This window comes from Protopterus annectens, chromosome 3.part0 (genome assembly GCF_019279795.1).
Source record: "Protopterus annectens isolate FY-2018-M chromosome 3.part0, PAN1.0, whole genome shotgun sequence".
Classification (NCBI taxonomy): domain Eukaryota; kingdom Metazoa; phylum Chordata; order Ceratodontiformes; family Protopteridae; genus Protopterus; species Protopterus annectens.
This window is the reverse complement of record NC_056731.1, coordinates 324,249,482-324,269,437: the sequence shown is the minus strand read 5'-3', so window position 1 is coordinate 324,269,437 and position 19,956 is coordinate 324,249,482. Positions and strand designations below refer to the sequence as shown.

The 19,956-nt window shown below is 45.2% G+C and overlaps 1 protein-coding gene across 1 annotated transcript in view; it reads right to left on the bottom strand.

Moving 5' to 3' along the window:
• Nucleotides 1–19,956, bottom strand: part of NFX1 (nuclear transcription factor, X-box binding 1) — a 1,622,551-nt gene that overhangs the window by 1,249,199 nt on the left and 353,396 nt on the right. The window contains exons 7-8 of the mRNA XM_044065583.1: nucleotides 8,237–8,454; nucleotides 7,774–7,871 (exon numbers count right to left, since the gene is read on the bottom strand). Of these exons, the coding sequence (XP_043921518.1) occupies nucleotides 7,774–7,871; nucleotides 8,237–8,454 (316 nt within the window). The remainder of the gene's footprint in view (nucleotides 1–7,773; nucleotides 7,872–8,236; nucleotides 8,455–19,956) is intronic.

Below are 19,956 nucleotides of genomic sequence, written 5' to 3'. Positions count from 1 at the left end.
AACACTACAACCTGTGAGAGATGCACTTACATAGCCAAACTGGAAGCAAAGCTCTCTCCACCCAAGACTGTGCTAGGCAGTCAGGAGGGAGAAGGTTAACACCCGCACTACATCTCAAGCAACACATAGCCCTTTTAACCCACACCACCAACACCCACACATAGCAACACTAAACCCACATATGTGGAGGCCCTTAAAGTACAGTTGTGTACCTACCATAAATGTAGATGTTAGAGTGTATTCACTGTTGCAGTCATTACACTTGGGGTATTCTGCTGGCAGGCAACCCGCAGTTGGCCTGAATTCCAAAGTCCTGGTCTGGCGTCGGTTGCTGTCGCCTCTTCCCTGACGTCAGTGCGCCAGGGGTATAAAAGATGCAGCAGACGCCATTTTCTTCAGTTTTTCTTGCCCTAGATGTCAGGTGCCCCCAAAAGGGTAGGTTAAAAATACTGCTCATAAAAAAGCATACACTAAAATCAACACTACCTTCATCTACAAGCAAATACACCACATAGGTTGTATAGAATAGAGAAGTACAGATAAGTCCCAGCAATGAAAGGGGGATGGTGGGAGGGTAACCAGGACTGCAACAGTGAATACACTCAAACATCTACATTTATGGTAGGTACACAACTGTACTATGTTCGTGTTTCACTGTTGCAGTCATTACACTTGGGTTGAATCCCAAAGCTGAGGTTGGGTGGCTGGGCCTAAATGGAATTAGGAGTGGCTATGAGGCCTGCAGAACTGCAGTGGCAAAGCCTGCTCTGGATTTAGAGTAATGCGGTAAGTGGTAGTGCTTTGTAAAAGTGTGCACTGAAGTCCAAGTTGCAGGCTCCAAAATGTCCTTGGTTGGTACTCCTTTGAGTAAGGCTGCTGAAGTGGCTGCTGCTCTGGTTGAATGTGGCCTAATGCCATTAGGCACTGATTTGCCATGTTGTGAATAGCAGAAACGAATGCAGTGACCTATCCATTTAGAAACAGTCTGTTTTGAAATAGCTTTTCCCTGCGATCCTGCAGCATATGCCACTAAGAGTTGCTCAGTCTTTCTGAAAGATTTACTTTTGTCCAGGTAGAAACGTAGCTGTCTGTGCATGTCCAAATAATGCAGTATTCTCTCCTTCCTATTCTGTGGGTTTGGATAAAAGGTAGGTAAATGAATGGTTTGGTTAAGAGCCACACTGGACACTATCTTAGGCATAAATGTTGGGTTTGTCCTTAGAGATACCACGTCCGGATGGAAAATAATAAAAGGTTCCACAGCCATTAGTGCTTGTAACTCTGAGACTCTTTTTGCTGAAGTTATTGCTAGGAGCAGAGCTGTTTTCCATGATAAGTATTTTATCTCAGCTGTATTGGCTGGCTCAAAAGGAGGCAGTGCGAGCTTTTCCAAGACAAAATTGAGGTCCCATGCAGGTATTGGAGCTCTCCTTGGAGGTCTTATGTTTTTGGCCACTCTGAGGTACTGCCTTAGCAGTGGGTGTGAAAAAATAGGTGGGTCCATATTGTAATGAGCTGAAATGGCCATGGATCTTAATTGATGAGAAGGATAGGCCTTTGTCCAGCATCTCAGGTATTGTAAAATCTGAGGGATATTTGGTACAAGCGTGTCCATTCCTTGTGCCTGGTTCCAAGCACAGAATCTCTTCCATTTTTCTACATAAGATTTTCTGGTGCGGGGACTCCTGGCCTCCAAAATAACATCCATAACTGCTTTAGAAAGAGGTGTGTTCTGACTGATTACATTATCCGCCATGCAGCCAGATTTAGGGTTCTGAGTTGGCTGTGCAGAATCTGATTGTTTTGTTGGGACAGCAAATGAGGGATTTGAGGTAATGTCCAGGCTGGGCCTTGAGGCAAGCTCTTTAGAATTGGGTACCAGTGCTGGCATGGCCAGTCTGGGGCAATCAGTATCATTTTTGGCTTCTCTTGCCTGACCTTTAGGAGTACCTTGGGAAGGAGAGGCAGAGGAGGAAAGGCATATACTATACTGTAAGGGTTTTCCAGCTGAATGACAGGGCAACCATTTTCCATGCTTGTTTGTGATAAGTCCTTGTGCAGAAACTCTGTAGTTGGCAGTTGTGAGGGGAGGCAAATAGGTCTATGTCTGGGCATCCCCATTTCCTTGTTATCATGCTGAAGATTTGTGGATCTAGTTTCCACTCGTGAGGATACATGAGGTTTCTGCTTAGTCTGCCAGAGTATTTGTCTTTCCTGGCAGGAATTGTGCTTGCAGGTGTACTTGGTAAGTCAATGCTGTGTTCCACAAAGTCATGGCTTGTCTGCAGAGGGGGTAGGAATGTGTGCCTCCTTGCTTATGTACCACATGACTGTAGTATTGTCCGTCTATCAGCAGTTGTCCTGGATGAAGTAGATCCTTGAAGGCTGTCAGGGCATTCTGTACAGCTAGCATCTCTTTTTGATTGATATGAAGATGCATTTGGCTTGCAGGCCATGTGCCCTGAATACATTTTCTTGTCATGTGGGCCCCCCCCAGTCATAATCTGATGCATCTGTTGTTAGTGCCTGCCTGGCTGTGGGTAAAGTGAAAGGCTGTCCCTTGTTGTGGTGACAGGCCTGTGCCCATCGAAACTCCTGCTGAAGCAGGGAATGAGGGTAATTAATGTTTCCAGGCTGTGGCAATGTTGAGTCCAAACACTTTTTAGATACCATTGTAGTTTCCTCATATGCAGTCTTGCATATAGAATTAGCAGAATGCAGGACGCCATGAAGCCCAAAGCCTGCAGAATTTTTCTTGCAGATAACTGGGTCTTTGTTGCCATCATTTCGAAGTAAGAAGTCAGTTGCCTTTGTCTGGCGTGAGATAAGCCATCTGGGCAGTTGTATTTAAGCTTGCACCCAGGAATATTATCTCTTGAGAGGTTACCAGTTTTGATTTCTTTTCGTTCACTGTGTACCCTAGGCAAATTAGTAATCTTTTTACAAACGCCAGATGCTTCAGTAGAATGTCCTTGTTCTCTGCTTGAATAAGGCAGTCGTCCAAGTAAGGATATATTTGTATTCCTCTTTGTATGCAAAATGCAATCACTGGCGCCAGGCATTTTGCGAAGACTCTGGGTGCAGTAGATAAGCCAAAGGGCAGTGCAGAGAATTGGTAGTGCATTGAGCCAGCTATGAATCTGAGCTATATTCTGCAAGTTTGTCTGACTGGGACATGCAGGCATGCCTCTCTGAGGTCCAAAGTTACAAGCCAAGCCTTCTTGCCCAGCATGGGCAGAAGCTGCTGCAGAGTCAACATTTTGAATTTTGGAACGTCCAGAAAAGTGTTTAGAATAGACAGGTCCAGTATTGGTCTCCGGGCTTTGCCCTTTCTGGGTAACAAGAAAAGTAGAGTAAAATCCTTGTCCCTGCTCTTGCTGTGGTACTCGCTGAATAGCCCTTATGTCCATGAGGGATGAAAAGTACAGTTTTGTACCTACCATAAATGTAGATGTCCGAACAGGATAGCATCTGCCGACCGAAGGGCTGCCTGACGACAGGACAACCCATTTGTTAGGACTGCAGATGCATCCTTGAAGGACATCTTGCTTTTGTGCCTCTGCCCATTAATTGTGTGGCAGGTCTAGAATACCTTTTGCCTTTGGAAGGGTGTGAAAGTGGAACCTGTAGCCCTGAGATACTATATTCAAGACCCATTTGTCCTGGGTGATCATGTGTCAATTTTGTGAAAAAAAGTGCTAGTTTTCCCCCTAAGGGTGCTGCCAAAAGATAAGTGTTTGGCATTGGCAGAGGGAAGTCATTGGGACCGTTTCCTATAAGGCTGTGATTTGTCTTCTCTGCTTTTGGAGGTAGAAGTACCCCACTGTTTAGGCCTGTATGAGCCTTGGGGCTGAGATCTGCCTCTAGGGCATCTGTATCTGCCTCTTTGTGGTCTGTCTGACACCTGAAAGGACCAATTCTTAGAAGGCCAGTTCCTGCTAAATCTGGGTGGCTGTACCTGTAGGAAATCCTTAACTATCTGCATAGATTTAGCTTTATCCTCCATTTTCTTCAACACCTCTTCTGCCTTAACACCAAACAAAGTATCATGCTGTAATGGAGCATCCAATAATTTTGCTTTAACATGATCAGGCAGATTCTGTTCCTTTAACCAGGCATGCCTTCTAATGACAGAACCTGTAACAGCGGCCCTGCAAGAGGCCTCGAGTGAATCAAAACCACATTGCAAAGTATGCTTTCCCACTTGTTCAGCTGCATGCAATAAATCCTGCATTTCCTTATCAGAACATTCTGAATTTGTCAACATTTTCTGTTTTAGCAGTGACATTAAGTATTGCTGATATTTAAGCATATGAAACTGACAATTTAAAGCCCTTACAGCCAAGGTAGCAGAAGTGTAAACTTTTCCCCCATCTGTCCAGTGCCCTAGAATCCCTATCAGAGGGGACAGGGTTTTTTGCAGTGGAAGCCTTGACCCCTTTGGGACCCTGAGAAATAGTTTCTGGGTCAGCAGCAGGGTTTTTATATAGAAATTTATGAGAGTCTGGAACTCTCTAGTATCTGTCTGGCTTAACAGGAGCAGGGGACAAAGAGTCAGGCGACAGGCCGGACTCTGAAAATACATATACAATGTCTAGAACAGGTGGAATAGCAGGAGGTCTGTGCTGAGGTAGTAAAAGCAAGTCTCTGAGCCTTTTCTTAGATTCTGAGTAATCTTGGCTCTCCCAGTGAAAATGCTCCCTCATGGTATGCAGCTTTTCCCCAAAAGAATAATCCTCAGGAGGAGAGGCTGAAGGGATAGACTCTTCAGCATCAGAGTCCTCATAGTAGGGTAGAGATTATCCCTGGTCTGAAGAGGAATCAGAGGAAATGGAAACCTGATCAGAGGAGTCAGTCTGTATCCTGCCTAGGCCTTTTCTCAGGAGGGGGATGGGAACCGCTGATTACAGTAATGAGGTTTTCGGCCATTTTAAGCATCTGTTTCTTAGGCATGGAAGTCTGTCCAGGAGAATGCTGTACTTGTTTCTTTGTCTTTAGACTGCTTTAGTCTTTGCCTTTGAAGCAGATATTGGCTTGACATTTAACTGTGTAGGTCAGAAAACACCCTCAGAAGCAGATGCCTGCTCAGCAGCTCCGGACCCATCTGAGGGAAAAGTTTCCAAGTGTCCAATACCTTGAGTATCCAGAGGCCTAGTCGGCTCTACGTGGGAGTCGAAGCGGCCTGTGGCCATGAGGTAGCGGGCGTCAGGGGCTGCAAAAGCATCTCACTGAGAACCGGCGAACCAGCGACTGGCCTAGTGGAGGCCTCGTTGGTTTTGGACCTCAGATGCCTGTCCTTTTCATTGCGCTTTTTATAAACTCCGGTTGTCGGCTGTTCCGACGGCATTATATAATTAAATCTTCGGCCAAAGTAATGAAAGGCAAAATCGCACCGACACTTAATAGTGCGTTGGTTAAATCTAGCACAAAACCGACAGCTAGCAACGTCGTGATCAGGGCCTAGGCAAGGAATACAGTAAGAATGAAAATCCTTACGAGGTATTTGCTTCCCACAAGAAATACAATTAATTTTTTCTGACATCGGTCTGGAGCAAGAAAAAAGTTTAATGAAGACTTTGGATCTGAAATTAGATTTTGAAAAATGTCAGGAGTTGGCTGACCGGCACTTGCAAACTGCTTTTGCTTCGGGCACCGCGCGGCAAGAAAGACTGAAGAAAATGGCGGGGGCTGCATCTTTTATACCCCTGGCATACTGACGTCAGGGAAGAGGCGACAGCAACAGACGCCGGACCAGGACTTTGGAATTCAGGCCGACTGCGGGTAGCCTGCCAGCAGGATAACCCAAGTGTAATGACTGCAACAGTGAAACACGATGAACATCATTAACCTGCCCAAGCAACAAGGACCTCTGAAGCTGAAATGCAAATAAACACCAATTACAACTGTGTCACATAGCTCACAACACCAGTGTGCCACCCAACAGCAGCTCCTAAGGCAAGACAACGTACCCAACACTTTAGTCATAGGTGACTCTATAGGCAGGCACACTGATGTCCCACTCACCAGGCTGAACAAGGAGAAAATTACAGTCAGCTGCCTGTCGGGTGCCAGGATCCACCACATAACGCATGCACTCAAGTCACTCCACAACAAGCACAAATATGACTCTGTCATTGTCCATGTTGGAGTGAATGACTTGAGACATACCTCCCTGGACTACATGAAGAGAGACATGGAAGAGCTCTCGGATCATGTGGCCCAGGGAGGTATGACCCTAGCCCTGAGTAGCATTCTGCCTTTACTCAGAATTATACTACAGTACAAGGACAAAATGATTGTATTCAACAATTGGCTAAGCTTCTGGTGTCATTCAAAGGGGATCTAGTATCGGTCTGCCTGGGACGACATGATCGACAGACCACGATGCTTTGCCAGAGATGGTCTGCACCTGTCACCCATGGGATTCAGGTTACTGGCTAAGGCTTTTGCCACGCCTATAGTACCTTTTTTAGCCAAAGTTCAAAGGACAAAAGTACCACCATAACAGGTACAAGCATGCAAAATCTGAAGGTAATGCGACTCAAGGCTAGAAGTCCAAACCTCAAAATGCACCCTCTCAAGGCACTCCTAAATATGGAGAACATCGATATCTGTGCAGTAACTGAGACCTGGTTCAAGGCTCCAGAGCACCCCTGCAATACCAGGCTACAAGTCTTACCACACTTTTCGGCCACCAAACCAGGACCGAAACACTAAAGGTGGAGGAGTGTCCATATTCACCAAGAATATTCACAACACCAGGCTAGTTGCCCAATACAATGCATTTGAAATTCGCCAGGTGCAACTAACACTAGGTAAAACTGCAATTCAAATTGTAGCTTGCTACAGATCCCCCACCATGCCCAAAATTCTCACTACACCTTTCTAAACATACTGGAAAATAGTAAGATACAACCAAACATCCTAATACTGGGCGATTTCAACTACCCTGCCATTAACTAGGAAAACTACTTGTGTACGAACACCTTTGCCCAATGGTTCTTGGAATTCATAAATTCCAACGCCCTGGATCAACTAATCCTTAGTCCCACAAGGGGCTCTAATATCCTAGACCTGGTCATTACCAACATGGGAAATCGATGCTCCACACCTATGGTCACCAACTCGATGGACAGGTCTGACCATAAGCTAATCACCCTTGACATCCACATCCCACCCTCCAGTAAGGAAACCTCCGTAAAAAACTTCACTAAAGCCAAGTTCATGCTATTCAAATCAGAAGTGACAAACTTCATGACACCCATGCAGACGAGAACTGAAAGTTCAACTGCTGAATCCTACACTAAGGCACTGTACGAGCACATCCACTCGTGCATGAATCGTGCCATACCCAACAAAACCAAGACGCTCTCCTCCAGAAAAAGAAAGCAATCTGGTGGACCCTTGCCATAAACAAACTTTACAACAAAAGGAAGAAACTGTTGCAGAAAAGTGGAAAATCCCAGGATGCAAAAAACTCCCTTATCAGCCTCAATAAAAGGCCGAGATACCTCAAAATCCTCAAAGCTAGTTATGAAAATAAAATTGTCAAAAGATTACAAAGACAACCACAAGGCATTCTAAAGCTATGTCAAGAATCTAAATGGCAATGCCCAGATCTGCACTGAGCTACAACAGAATGTAGTTTCTTCTTATCAAGCAGTAAGGATGGATAGATGCTGTGGCTCTGGAACCCATGTCTTTTGTATAAATGAATAATTACTTCTGAAGTAAAAGTGGTCAAAGTTAGAAGAATGCTGCAGCATTACATACTTTTGTTCTGAAGCCACATCTGCAAGACACAGTGGAAGTACGTGAACAGGACCCACATTCTCCCTCATGGCAAAGATTTTCACAAGTATGAACAAAATCTATAGGAAAGAAAGAAAATCGAGACATAAATGTTACAGCAAATTTGATAGCCAGTCTGACATTTAAAGTACCTTGTATATTTTAACATTCATAAGTAGTAGGCCATTCAGTCTAATATTTACATGCAGCTCTTGTAATGATTCTTGACTTCCCTGCCTTGATCATAATAAGAGGTGGGTTGTCAATTTGTTCCTAGTGTTGATTTAAAAAAATCATTACAACAAATCACTCAAAATAAAGTGATAAACCCCTCTACCCAACTCTAAGGTGGCAGTGAAATCCACTGAGACACAGCTTACAAAATTTCACATTTGTTTAAAACTACAAAAAGAACGCAATCAGTAGCCACTTAAATTCTCTTTACCATCAGAGCCACAAAGTAGGGGCTTGCCACAGGTTTTGCCACAGGAGGGTATTGGATCAGTGCATGACTTCCGCTCACTACATCCCAGTTCCAACAGCTTGGCAAGGGAAGTCTGACCACAGGGACAAGTTCGTATTATATGAGGAAGCCTTGGGCAGGGCAGACATGGACGTGGATGGCATTCTTGGATGCATTCATGCTTACCACAGTTGAGTTTACTGGAAAATAAAAATACAGAAAATCATTTGCAAATAGCAGTAAGTACCTTAAAACCTATTTCCTGGTCACTGACAATAGGGACAACAGGTGCAATTACTAAAGCCACACATTTAATTTTCAGTGCTAGTCTGGATATGTGACAAAAGCCAATGCACAGATAAAACTACTGGCAGCTCCTAGAACAGCATAAAGTCAGCACTAACTATTATACCCACGTTTTCCAGAGAGCACCCCCGCAATACCAGGCTACAACTCTTACCACACTTTTCGGCCACCAAACAAAGACTGACGCACTAAAGGTGGAGGGAGTGTCCACATTCACCAAGGATATTTAACACCTCCAGGCTAGCTGCCCAACACAATGCATCTGAAATTCTCCAGGTGCAACTAACACTAGGCAAGACTGCAATTCAAATTGTAGCTTGCTACAGATCCCCCACCATGCCCCAAGATTCTCACTACACCTTTCTAAACATACTGGAAAATATTAAGATACAACCAAACACCCTAATACTGGGTGATTTCAACTACCCTGCCATTAAATGGGAAAACTACTCGGATACAAACACCTTTTCCCAACAGTTCTTGGAATTCATAAATTTCAACGCCCTGGATCAACTAATCCATTGTCCCACCAGGGGCTTCAATATCCTAGACCTGCTCATTACCAACATGGGAGATAGATGCTCCACACCAGTGGTTACCACCTCATTGGTCAGGTCTGACCATAAGCAAATCACCCTTGACATCCACATCCCACCCCCACCCAGTAAGGAAACCTCCGTAAAAACTTCTCCAAAGCCAACTTCATGCTACTCAAGTCAGAAGTGACAAACTTCATGACACCAATGCAGACGGGATCTGAAAGTTCGACTGCTAAATCTTACACTAAGGCACTGTACGAGCACATCCACTCATGTATGAATCGTGCCATCCCAAATAGAACCAAGATGCTCTCCTCCAAAAAAGGAAGCCAATCTGATAGTCCACTGCCATAAACTATACAACAGAAGGAAGAAACTGTTGCAAAAAAGAGGAAAATCCCAGGATGCAAAAAACTCCCTAATCAGCCTCAGTAAGAAGCTGGGATCCCTCATAAAATCCTCAAAAGCTAGTTAAGAAAATAAAATTGCCAAAGATTCCAAAGACAACCACAAGGCATTCTATAGTTATGTCAAGAATCTAAATGCCTATGCTCAGATCTGCTCTGAGCTACAACAGAATGGCATTAAATATACGGATCCGAAGGATATTGCCAATATCCTGTCAGATCGATTTAGTGCCAACTTCACCCCCCCTCTCACCCTCTAAAGGGTCCATCTCAATACCAAAAGATTATCAAATTCCGGTAATCACGGCCACACATGTAGAAACCGCACTCTCCAAATCTAAAAATACAGCATCCAGGGGGCCAGATGACATCCCGGGCTGTGTACTACATGAACTACAAAATGAACTGGCACCTCACCTAAGTGTCATGTTTAATTATAGCCTCATCTCAGGCTTCATGCCCACTGAGTGGCGCACAGCTACAGTTATCCCACTCCAAAAGGGGGATGCAACCTTGGATCCCAGGAACTACCGTCCCATCAGTCTGATGAGCCTGACCTGCAATGGCATGGAACACCTTATCATGGAACCTATAAACAAAGACATTGACAACTCTCAAACACTGGAGCCCACCCAGTTTGGGTTCGTGAAGGGCCGATCTAGTCTCCTGAACCTGACTTGACTTGTGTAAATCAGTCTCCCAAAGCTGTGGACAAGGGTAAGGTGGCCCCACACAGCCTATCTGGACCTCGCCAAGGCCTTCGACACCATCCCCCACTCTGGAATCATAGATAAACTTACTACGCTGGGCATAAATCCCTAAGTCACTCAATGGGTTGCCAACTGGCTTACTGACAGAACCCAGACTGTAAAAGTAGCAGACTCCAAATCCAGCTCCAGACAAGTGGAGGACCTCAGGGTTCAGTCCTGGGACCACTCATTTGGCATCTACATCTCTGTAGTACAGGCCAACACTAGAGACTCTGGCTAACAAAGTTCGCAGATGACTGCAAATTGGGAGCCATTATTGAATCCCCAAATGATGTGGATATTGTACAAAAGGGCCTTACATAAACAGATGCTTGGTGCCAGAGCCATGGGATCAAGCTTAATGCCAAGAAATAGTACAGTTGTGTACCTACCATAAATGCAGATGTTGGAGTGTATTCACTGTTGCAGTCATTACTCTTGGGTTATCCTGCTGGCAAGCTACCCGCAGTCGGCCTGAATTCCAAAGTCATGGTCCGGCTTCGGTTGCTGTTGCCTCTTCCCTGACATCAGTGTGCCAGGGGTATAAAAGATGCAGCCAATGCCATTTTCTTCAGTTTTTCTTGCCCCGGATGTCAGGTGCCCCCAAAACGGTAGGCTACATATATTATGCCAATACACATACATGCAGTAAAGAAACATTTCCTTCATCTACAAGCAAATACACCACATAGGTTGTATAGAATAGAGAAGTACAGATAAACCCCAGTAAAAGAAAGGGGGACGGTGGGAGGGTAACCTGGACTGCAACAGTGAATACACTCGAACATCTACATTTATGGTAGGTACACAACTGTACTATGTTCATCGTGTTTCACTGTTGCAGTCATTACTCTTGAGTTGAATCCCAAAGCAGAGGATGGGAGGCTGGGCTAAATAGGATTAGGAGAGGCTATGAGGCCCTGCAGAATTGCAGTGGCAAAGCCTGTTCTGGATTTAGAGTAAAGAGGTAAGTGGTAGTGCTTACAAGTTGCAGCCTCTAAGATGTCTTTGGTTGGTACTCCTCTGAGGATGGCTGCTGAAGTGGCTGCTGCTTTGGTAGAATGAGGCCTAATGCCCTTAGGCATTGATTTGCCATGCTGGGAATAGCAGAAACAGATGCAATGGCCTATCCATTTAGAAATAGTCCGTTTTGAGATGGCCTTTCCTTGTGATCCTGCAGCATATGACACTAAAAGTTGCTCAGTCATTCTGAAAGCTTTAGTTCTGTCCAAGTAGAAGCGTAGCTGCCTGTGTATGTCCAAAGAATGCAGAATTTTCTCACCCTTGTTCTGTGGGTTTGGATAAAAGGTAGGCAAGTGATTGGTTTTGGTTGAGGGCCACAGTGGACACCACCTTAGGCATAAATATAGGGTTTGTCCTCAGAGAAACCCTGTCTGGATGAAAAATGATAAAAGGTTCCACAGCCATAAGTGCTTGTAACTCCGAGACTCGTCTTGCAGATGTTATTGCTAGAAGAAAAGCTGTTTTCCAGGATAAGAATTTTACATCAGCTGTTGAGGCTGGCTCAAAAGGAGGCAGTGTGAGTTTTTCCAAGACATAACTGAGGTCCCATGCAGGAACTGGTGCTCTCCTTGGAGGCCTGATGTTTTTGGCCCCTCGGAGGTACTGCCTTATTAAAGGATGAGAAAAGATAGGTGGTTCCGTATTGCAATGAGTTGAAATGGCAGAGGCATGAATCTTAATTGATGAAAAGGAAAGGCCTTTGTCCAACATCTCAGTTAGGTATTGTAAAATCTGAGGGATATTTGGTACATGCGTGTCAATGCCTTGTTCTTGGTTCCAAGCACAGAATCTCTTCCATTTTTCTGCACAAGATTTTCTGGTACTGGGCCTCCAAGATAACATCCATAACAACTTTTGAAAGAAAAGTGTTCTGAATGGCTACATTATCCTCCATGCTGCCAGATTTAAGGTCCTGAGTTGGCTGTGCAGAATCGGATTGCTTTGTTGGGTCAGCAAGTGAGAAGTTTGAGGCAATATCCATGCTGGACCTGGAGACAAGCTCTTTAGGATTGGGTACCAGTGCTGGCGTGGCCAGTCTGGTAAAATCAGTATCATTTTTGGCTTCTCTTGTCTGACCTTTAGGAGTACCTTGGGAAGGAGAAGCAGTGGAGGAAAGGCATATACTGTTAGATTTTTCCAGCTGAAGGATAGGGTGTCCACTCTCCATGCTTGTTTGTGATCAATCCTTGTGCAAAATCTCTGTAATTGGCAGTTGTGAGGGGAGGCAAATAGATCTATGTCTGAGCATCCCCATTTCCTTGTTATCATGCTGAAGACTTGTGGATCCAGTTTCCACGCGTGGGGATCCATGAGGTTTCTGCTTAGTTCATCTGCCAGAGTATTTGTTGTTCCTGGCAGGAATTGTGCTTGCAAGCGAACTTGTTACGTCAATGCTGTGTCCCATAAGGTCATTGTTTGTCTGCAGAGGGGGTAGGAATGTGTGCCTCCCTGCTTGTTTATGTACCACATGACCGTAGTATTGTCTTGTCTTTATCAGTAGCTGTCCTAGATTAAGCAGATCCTTGAAAGCTGTCAGGGCATTCTGAACAGCTAGCATCTCTTTTTGATTGATGTGAAGATGCATCTGGCTTGCAGGCCATGTGCCCTGAATACATTTTCCTGCCATATGGGCCCCCCATGCATAATCTGATGCATCCGTTGTCAGTGTCTGTCTGGCTGTGGGTAAAGTGAATGTCAGGCCCTTGTTGAGGTGACTGGCCTGTGCCCGCCATCGAAACTCCTGTTGCAGGCAGGGAATGATGGTAATTACTGTCTCCAGGCTGTGGCAATGCTGAGTCCAAACACTTTTTAGATACCATTGTAGTTTCCTCATATGCAGTCTGGCATATGGAATTAGTAGAATGCAGGATGCCATGAAGCCCAAGGCCTGCAGGATTTTCCTTGCAGATAACTGGGTCTTTGTTGCCAACTTTTTGAAGTAAGACGTTAGTTGCCTTTGTTTGCCTGGCGTGAGATAAGCCATCTGGGCAGTTGTATTTAAGCTTGCACCCAGGAATATTATCTCTTGAGAGGGTACTAGTATTGATTTCTTTTCGTTTACTGTGTACCCTAGCAAATTAGTAATCTTTTCACAAATGCCAGATGCTTTAGAATAATGTCTTTGCTCTCTGCTTGAATAAGGCAGTCGTCCAAGTAGGGATATATTTGTATTCCTCCATCTGCAAAATGCAATTACTGGTGCCAGGCATTTTGTGAAGACCCTGGGCGCAGTAGATAAGCCAAAGGGCAGTGCAGAGAATTGGTAGTGCATTGAGCCAGCTATAAATCTGAGGTATCTTCTGCAAGATTGTCTGATTGGGACATGCAGGTATGCCTCTTTTAGATCCAAAGTTACGAGCAAAGCCTTCTTGCCCAGCATGGGCAGTAGCTGCTGTAGTGTCAACATCTTGAACCCAAAAGAATAATCCTCAGGAGGAGAGGCTGAAGGAATGGATTCTTCAGCATCAGAATCCTCATAGGGAGGAATAGAATAATCCTGTTCAGAAGAGGAATCAGAGGAAATAGAAACCTGATCAGAAGAATCATATTCTGTCGCTTGCCTAGGCCTCTTATCAGGAGGGGGATGGGAACCCCTGATCAAAGTAATTAGGTCTTCGGCCATTTTAAGCATCTGTTTTTTAGGCATAGAAGTCTGAGTAGGAGAATGCTGTACTTGTTTCTTTGTCTTTAGAGCTGCTTTAGTCTTTGAAGCTGAAGATGGTTTAACATAACTGTGTAGGTCTGAAGACACCCTCAGAAGCAGATGCCTGCTCAGCGGCTCCGGACCCATCTGAGGGAATGACTTCCGAGTGTCCAGTACCTTGAGTATCCAGAGGCCCAGTCGGCTCCACGTTGGAGTCGGAAGCGGCCTGTGGCTCTGAGGTAGCGGGCGCCAAGGGCTGCGAAAGCGCCTCACTGAGAACTGGCGACTGACTGAACGGAGGCCTCGTCTGTTTTGGACTTCGGATGCCTATCCTTGTCCTTGCGTTTTTGGTAAACTCCAGTCGTTGGCTGTTCCAACGGCATTATATAAATAACCTTCGACCAAAGTAATGAAATGCAAAATTGAACCAACGCTTAATAGTGTGTTGGTTAAATCTAGCACAAAACCGACAGCTAGCAACGTCGTGGTCGAGGCCTAGGCAAGGAATAGAGTAAGAGTGAAAATCCTTAGGAGGTATTTGCTTCCCACAAGAAATACAATTGTTAACTTTTTCTGACATCGGTCTGGAACAAGAAAAAAGTTTCCCCAAAGGGGTACTTAGCTTTCATGAAGACTTCGGTTCTGAAATTTGATTTAGAAAATCTCAGGAGTCTGCTGACCAGCACTTGTGAACTGCTTTTGCTTCGGGCACCGCACGGCAAGAAAGACTGAAGAAAATGGCGTTGGCTGCATCTTTTATACCTCTGGCACACTGATGACAGGAAAGAGGCGACAGCAACAGACGCCGGACCAGGACTTTGGAATTCAGGCCGACTGCGGGTAGCCTGCCAGCAGGATAACCCAAGAGTAATGACTGCAACAGTGAAACACGATGAACATGTATAGTTATCCCCTTTGGGGAAAAACATGTACCCATGAATTACCACATAGGTGGCAGTACACTAAACACCGAAAGTGTTATAAGAGACTTAGGGACACAGGTGTACAGTGGTCTCACCTTTGATAACCACATCGCCACAACAGTCAAGAAATCCTTCTATGTGGCACACCTCATCACTGAGGACTTTTCATCCAGAAAAAAGGAGGTCATTGTCCCACTGTACTCATCCCTCATTAGACCCATTATAGAGTACAACGCTCTGTTTGGTATGTGCCTCACAAGACATCTGCAACAGCTGGAAAGGCCGCAGAAATACCTCAGTAAAAGAATCACAGGCCTAATGCAGATGCCATATGCTGACAGTCTAAAAAAACTCCAGCTATACTCTGTGGCATATTGTCTACTCAGAGGCGATCTCTGCTTAAAATACAAGGCCATGTCAAACCCTGAGCTGTTGGACATGCTCCACTTAAAGAAATCCCAATCCCTCAGAGCCACATGCTCCAGGGATCTAAACCTTGTAATCACAATGAACAAAACATGCTGGAGGGATAGGTTCCTGACACAGACTCCCCATACTCTGGAATAGACTGCCCATACATGTCAAGCAGAGTGCCTCCTTGGCCCTCTTCAAAAGGAACCTTGATGATTGGATGGGAGATAGGAAACTGACCTTGGGGATCATGTCAGTCGCCCTGCTAGACAGGGGTCCAGGGAAGTAAATATTGTTGGAAGAAATATCCAGGGAATTGTTATGGCTAGGCTTGTATAGGCCCTAGGGCCAATAGCCTAGTACCAACCTATGAACCTATTTGCTCCAAGCAGAACGGTTATGTGAAACACAGGAATCCATTTCACAATAAGAGATATATATAAACAAAGTGCACACTTTTTATCACCGGACACTTTGTACCAACCTGTCATTTCTTTTAAAAAAAAAAAAAAGACAGCGTGAGAGAGATATATGGCAGTACCCATTACAAGTAATTAAGTGAGGACATTATGGGGAAATAATAGACCACATAATGCAATATCAAGTCCTTCCACATCTGAAGGTCTATTGTGCATTTTTTGTTGATTTTTGCTTTTGCCTTATTACTGTATTTTTTTTTGTAACTATCATCCACTCACTTTTTATTTATCCATGGTCAAGTAGCCACTGACACCAGCATTTCTCAACGAGCAGTAACTACTTGAGGGTTAAGGCTGCCGAAGGCAAGCAACCTGGTAAACAATTGTTCAACAAATGCAAGTCCCCTCCCCTCCCCTCTACACCTGCAGCAAAGTAGAAAAATAGGCAGCCAGTCAAAAAAATTAAATTTCCCAAGGAGAGGATTTATCCAAAGGCTGACAGATGTAGAATTGCTTTTAGAAAACTGTTTAACCAGCTAATGCTGGGCCATGGTTTTGCACTGCACAAGGCCATGGTGTGCAGGAATGCCTAAACAGGTGCACTTATTATGGGATAGTACAGACATGTCACATAAGTATCTAAGTGTAAGTTGAGAATCTTCAGACTAGCCAACTAAAAAAAGCTAGGAATCCCCATATGGAGAATTATTCCGCTTAGCAGAAGAACTCTGATGGAGGGAAATCCTTCCTGGTGGCCTCCAACTTCAAGAATTCTGCTAGGACATTCGACAGTAGCAGGGGGCCATAAGTAAGGAGACAGGTGTTCAAGTGAAGTAAAATGCTGTTACAGCAGAGGCGTGCTAGGACAGTTTCCTGCACTGACAGGAATCTCACAGCCTGAAACTACACCATTACTGGATGCCGCAGGAGAAAGTACAGTTGTGTACACTTACCATAAATGTAAATGTGCGAGAGTATTCACTGTTGCAGTCATCACACTTGGGTTATCTGCCTGCAGGTAGTCCTCAGTCGGCCTGAATACCAGAGACTTAGTATTTCTGCGTCAGTTGCTGTCGCTCGAGGTCTGACGTCATGTCATCAGGGGGTATGAAAACAGGCAGCCGACGCCATTACATCAGTTTTTCTTGCCCCACATGTCAGAAGCCACCCAATAGGGAGCCAAGCTATGGTGGAAAAATCTCCACCAGTAAAAAGTAAATACCAATACCCCTGCAAGGGGTGAGTAGTATACACAAGACAGGAGAGAGAAAAGGGGGTTGGAGGGAGGGAAACCAGGACTGCAACAGTGAATACACTCTAACATCTACATTTATGCTAAGTGTACACAACTGTACTATGTTCTTCGTGTTTCACTGTTGCAGTCATCACACTTGGATTGATTCCCAAAGCTGTAGAAAGGGTGGAGGCGGCCAAGAACTAATTTGATCTGGCTAGTATGCCCTGTAGGACTGCAGTTGCAAAACCCGTCCTGGATTTGGAAAATATAGGCAGTTGGCAATGCTTGGTGAATGTGTGTACAGAACTCCATGTAGCAGTCTCCAGAATGTCCTTGGTAGAGACTCCCCTGAGGAATGCTGTAGAGGTAGTAGTTGCCCTAGTGGAATGTGTTTTGACCCCCTGAGGGGTTGGTTTCCCATGGCGTTTGTAGCAGAAATGGATACAGTGTGCTATCCATTTGGAAATTTTCTGTTTTGAAGTGGCCTTGCCCTCTGCTCCTGGTTGAAAACGGAGGAGTAATTGGTCAGATTTCCTGAAGGGATTAGTCCTATCCAGGTAGGATCTGAGCTGTCTGTGCCCGTCCAAGGAGTGTAGGATACTTTGCCCTTTATTTTGAGGATTACGGAAGAAGGTTGACAAATGGACAGACTGGTTGAGAACCACACCGAACACCACTTTGGGCATAAAGGAAGGATTAGTCCTGAGGAAGACCCTGTCAGCATGAAAAATAATGAAGGGTTCCATGGCCATAAGTGCTTGTAGCTCAGACACTCTTCTTGCTGAAGTGATGGCCAGGAGCAATGCTGATTTCCAAGAGGAATTCTAACTCTGCTGACGCTGTAGGCTCAAAAGGGGGCAGTGTGAGCTTTTCCAGTACAAAGTTAAGGTCCCAAGCCGGGGTGGGTGCTCTCCTTGGTGGCCTTAAGTTGTTTGCCTCTCTCAGGAACTGTCTGAGAGGGTGAGAGAATAGGGGTGGCTCAGAGTTGCAATGAGCCGAGATGGCAGAGGCATGGATCTTAACGGAGGAAAAGGATAGGCCTCTGTGGATTAAATCCGTTAACTAATCCAGGATCAGATGTAGGGAGGGCAGAGTTGTGTCCTCGCCTTTAGATTGAATCCAGGAGCAATACTTTTGAGAGAAGGGGCAGGGGGGGACTGCATAGATTGAGGGGTTTACTCACTGGAAGGATCAGGCATCCACTTTCCAGGCCCTGCTGTGGGGTGTCCTGGTGCAGAATTTGCTGAGGTTGTGATTGCAGGAGGAGGCAAACAGATCCACCTCAGGGGTCCCCCATTTCTTAATCAGAAGGTTGAAGGTTCTGAGTTCTAATTGCCACTCGTGTGGGTCTAGGAGATTTCTGGTCAAGTCATCTGCCAGTGTGTTTTGTTTGCCTGGCAGGAATTGAGCTTGCAGATAGACCAGCATGTCCAAAGCCATGTTCCACAGAGCCATGGCTACCCTGCAGAGTGGGTAAAAGTGGGTTCCCCCCTGCTTGTTGATGTACCACATAACTGTGGTGTTGTCTGTTTTTATTAGCAGGGGTCCTGGTGAGAATAGGTATCTGAAAGCTGTTATAGCATGCTGCACAGCTAGCATCTCTTTCTGGTTGATGTGCAGAGGAATCTGACTTGGGCTCCAGTGGCCCTGAATGCACTTGTCATCCAGGTGTTCCCCCCAGGCATAATCTGATGCATCTGTGGTTAGGGTCTGGGCAACGTGGGGTTGAGTAAAGGGTAGTCCCTTGTTGTGGTTGCATGCTGCTGCCCACCAAAGAAACTCTGTCCTTAGACAAGGTATGACAGGAATGACCGTTTCCAGGTCCTGAGAATGTTGGCGCCAAAGACTTTTTAAGTACCACTGAAGCTTCCTCATATGCAGTCTAGCATATGGAATTAGTAAGATGCATGAGGCCATGAACCCTAGTGCATGCAGTATTTTCCTTGCGGATAGCTGGGTTCTGGTGGGCATTTGGCTGAAGGAGTCTGCCAGATAGGCTTGTTTTTCTGGTGTAAGTGCCATCTGGGATGCTGTGCCCAAGCTTGCTCCCAGGAATACAATCTTTTGACTGGGGACTAGTTTTGATTGTTTTTTTTCATTGATGGTGTACCCCAGGAAGGTTAGAAGCTTTTTTACAAATGTCAGGTGCTACAACAGCATTTCCTGACTGTCTACCTCAATCAGGCAGTCGTCCAAGTACGGGTAAATTTGAAATTTTTTTTTTGCCTGTAGGAGGCAATTGCTGGAACCAGGTATATTGCGAATACTCTGGGAGCAGTGGATAAGCTAAACGGAAGTGCAGAGAACTGATAATGCATAGATCCTGCCCTGAAGCATAGATATTTCCTGCACGAGTCCCTTATAGGATTGTGCAGATAGGCTTCTTTTCATTCTAGGGTAGCTAACCAGGCATCTTTGGCCGCATAAAAAGAAGCTACTGCAGGGTGAGCATTTTGAATTTTGCTACCACCAGGAAGGTGTTTAGAATGGAAAGATCTAGGATTGGGCACCAAGTGCCCTCTTTTTCTGGGTATCAGGAAAAGTCTAGAATAGAACCCTTGACCTATCTGTTCCAGAGCAGGGATTGAACTTGGTTTTGTGCCTCTGCCCACTGGTTTGGAGGAAGGTCTGGGAACCCTTTTGGGGTTGGCAGTGAGTGGAAGTAATATTTGTACTCCTGGGATACGGTGTTGAGGACCCATCAGTCTTTGGTGATGGAAGTCCAGTTTTGTGCATGATGGACAAGTTTTTCCTCCTAGGGGCACAAGCAGTTGGGCAGAGGTGGGGAGTGGAGTAAAGAAGTCACTGGGAATTTTTCCTGTAAGGGAGTCACTTAGCACTCCCTGCTTTTGAAGTGGAGGCACTCCATTGCTTAGATCTCTGCATACCCTGAGACTGTAGTCTGGGGGGTCAGTTTCACCTGGGTCTAGTTTGTGATGGTCTAGCAGGGGCTGGAAATGACCAATGTTTTGAGGGGCAATGCCTACTGAATCTAGGAGGCTGTACTTGCAAGAAATCTTTGTCTGCATAGATTTAGCTTTTTC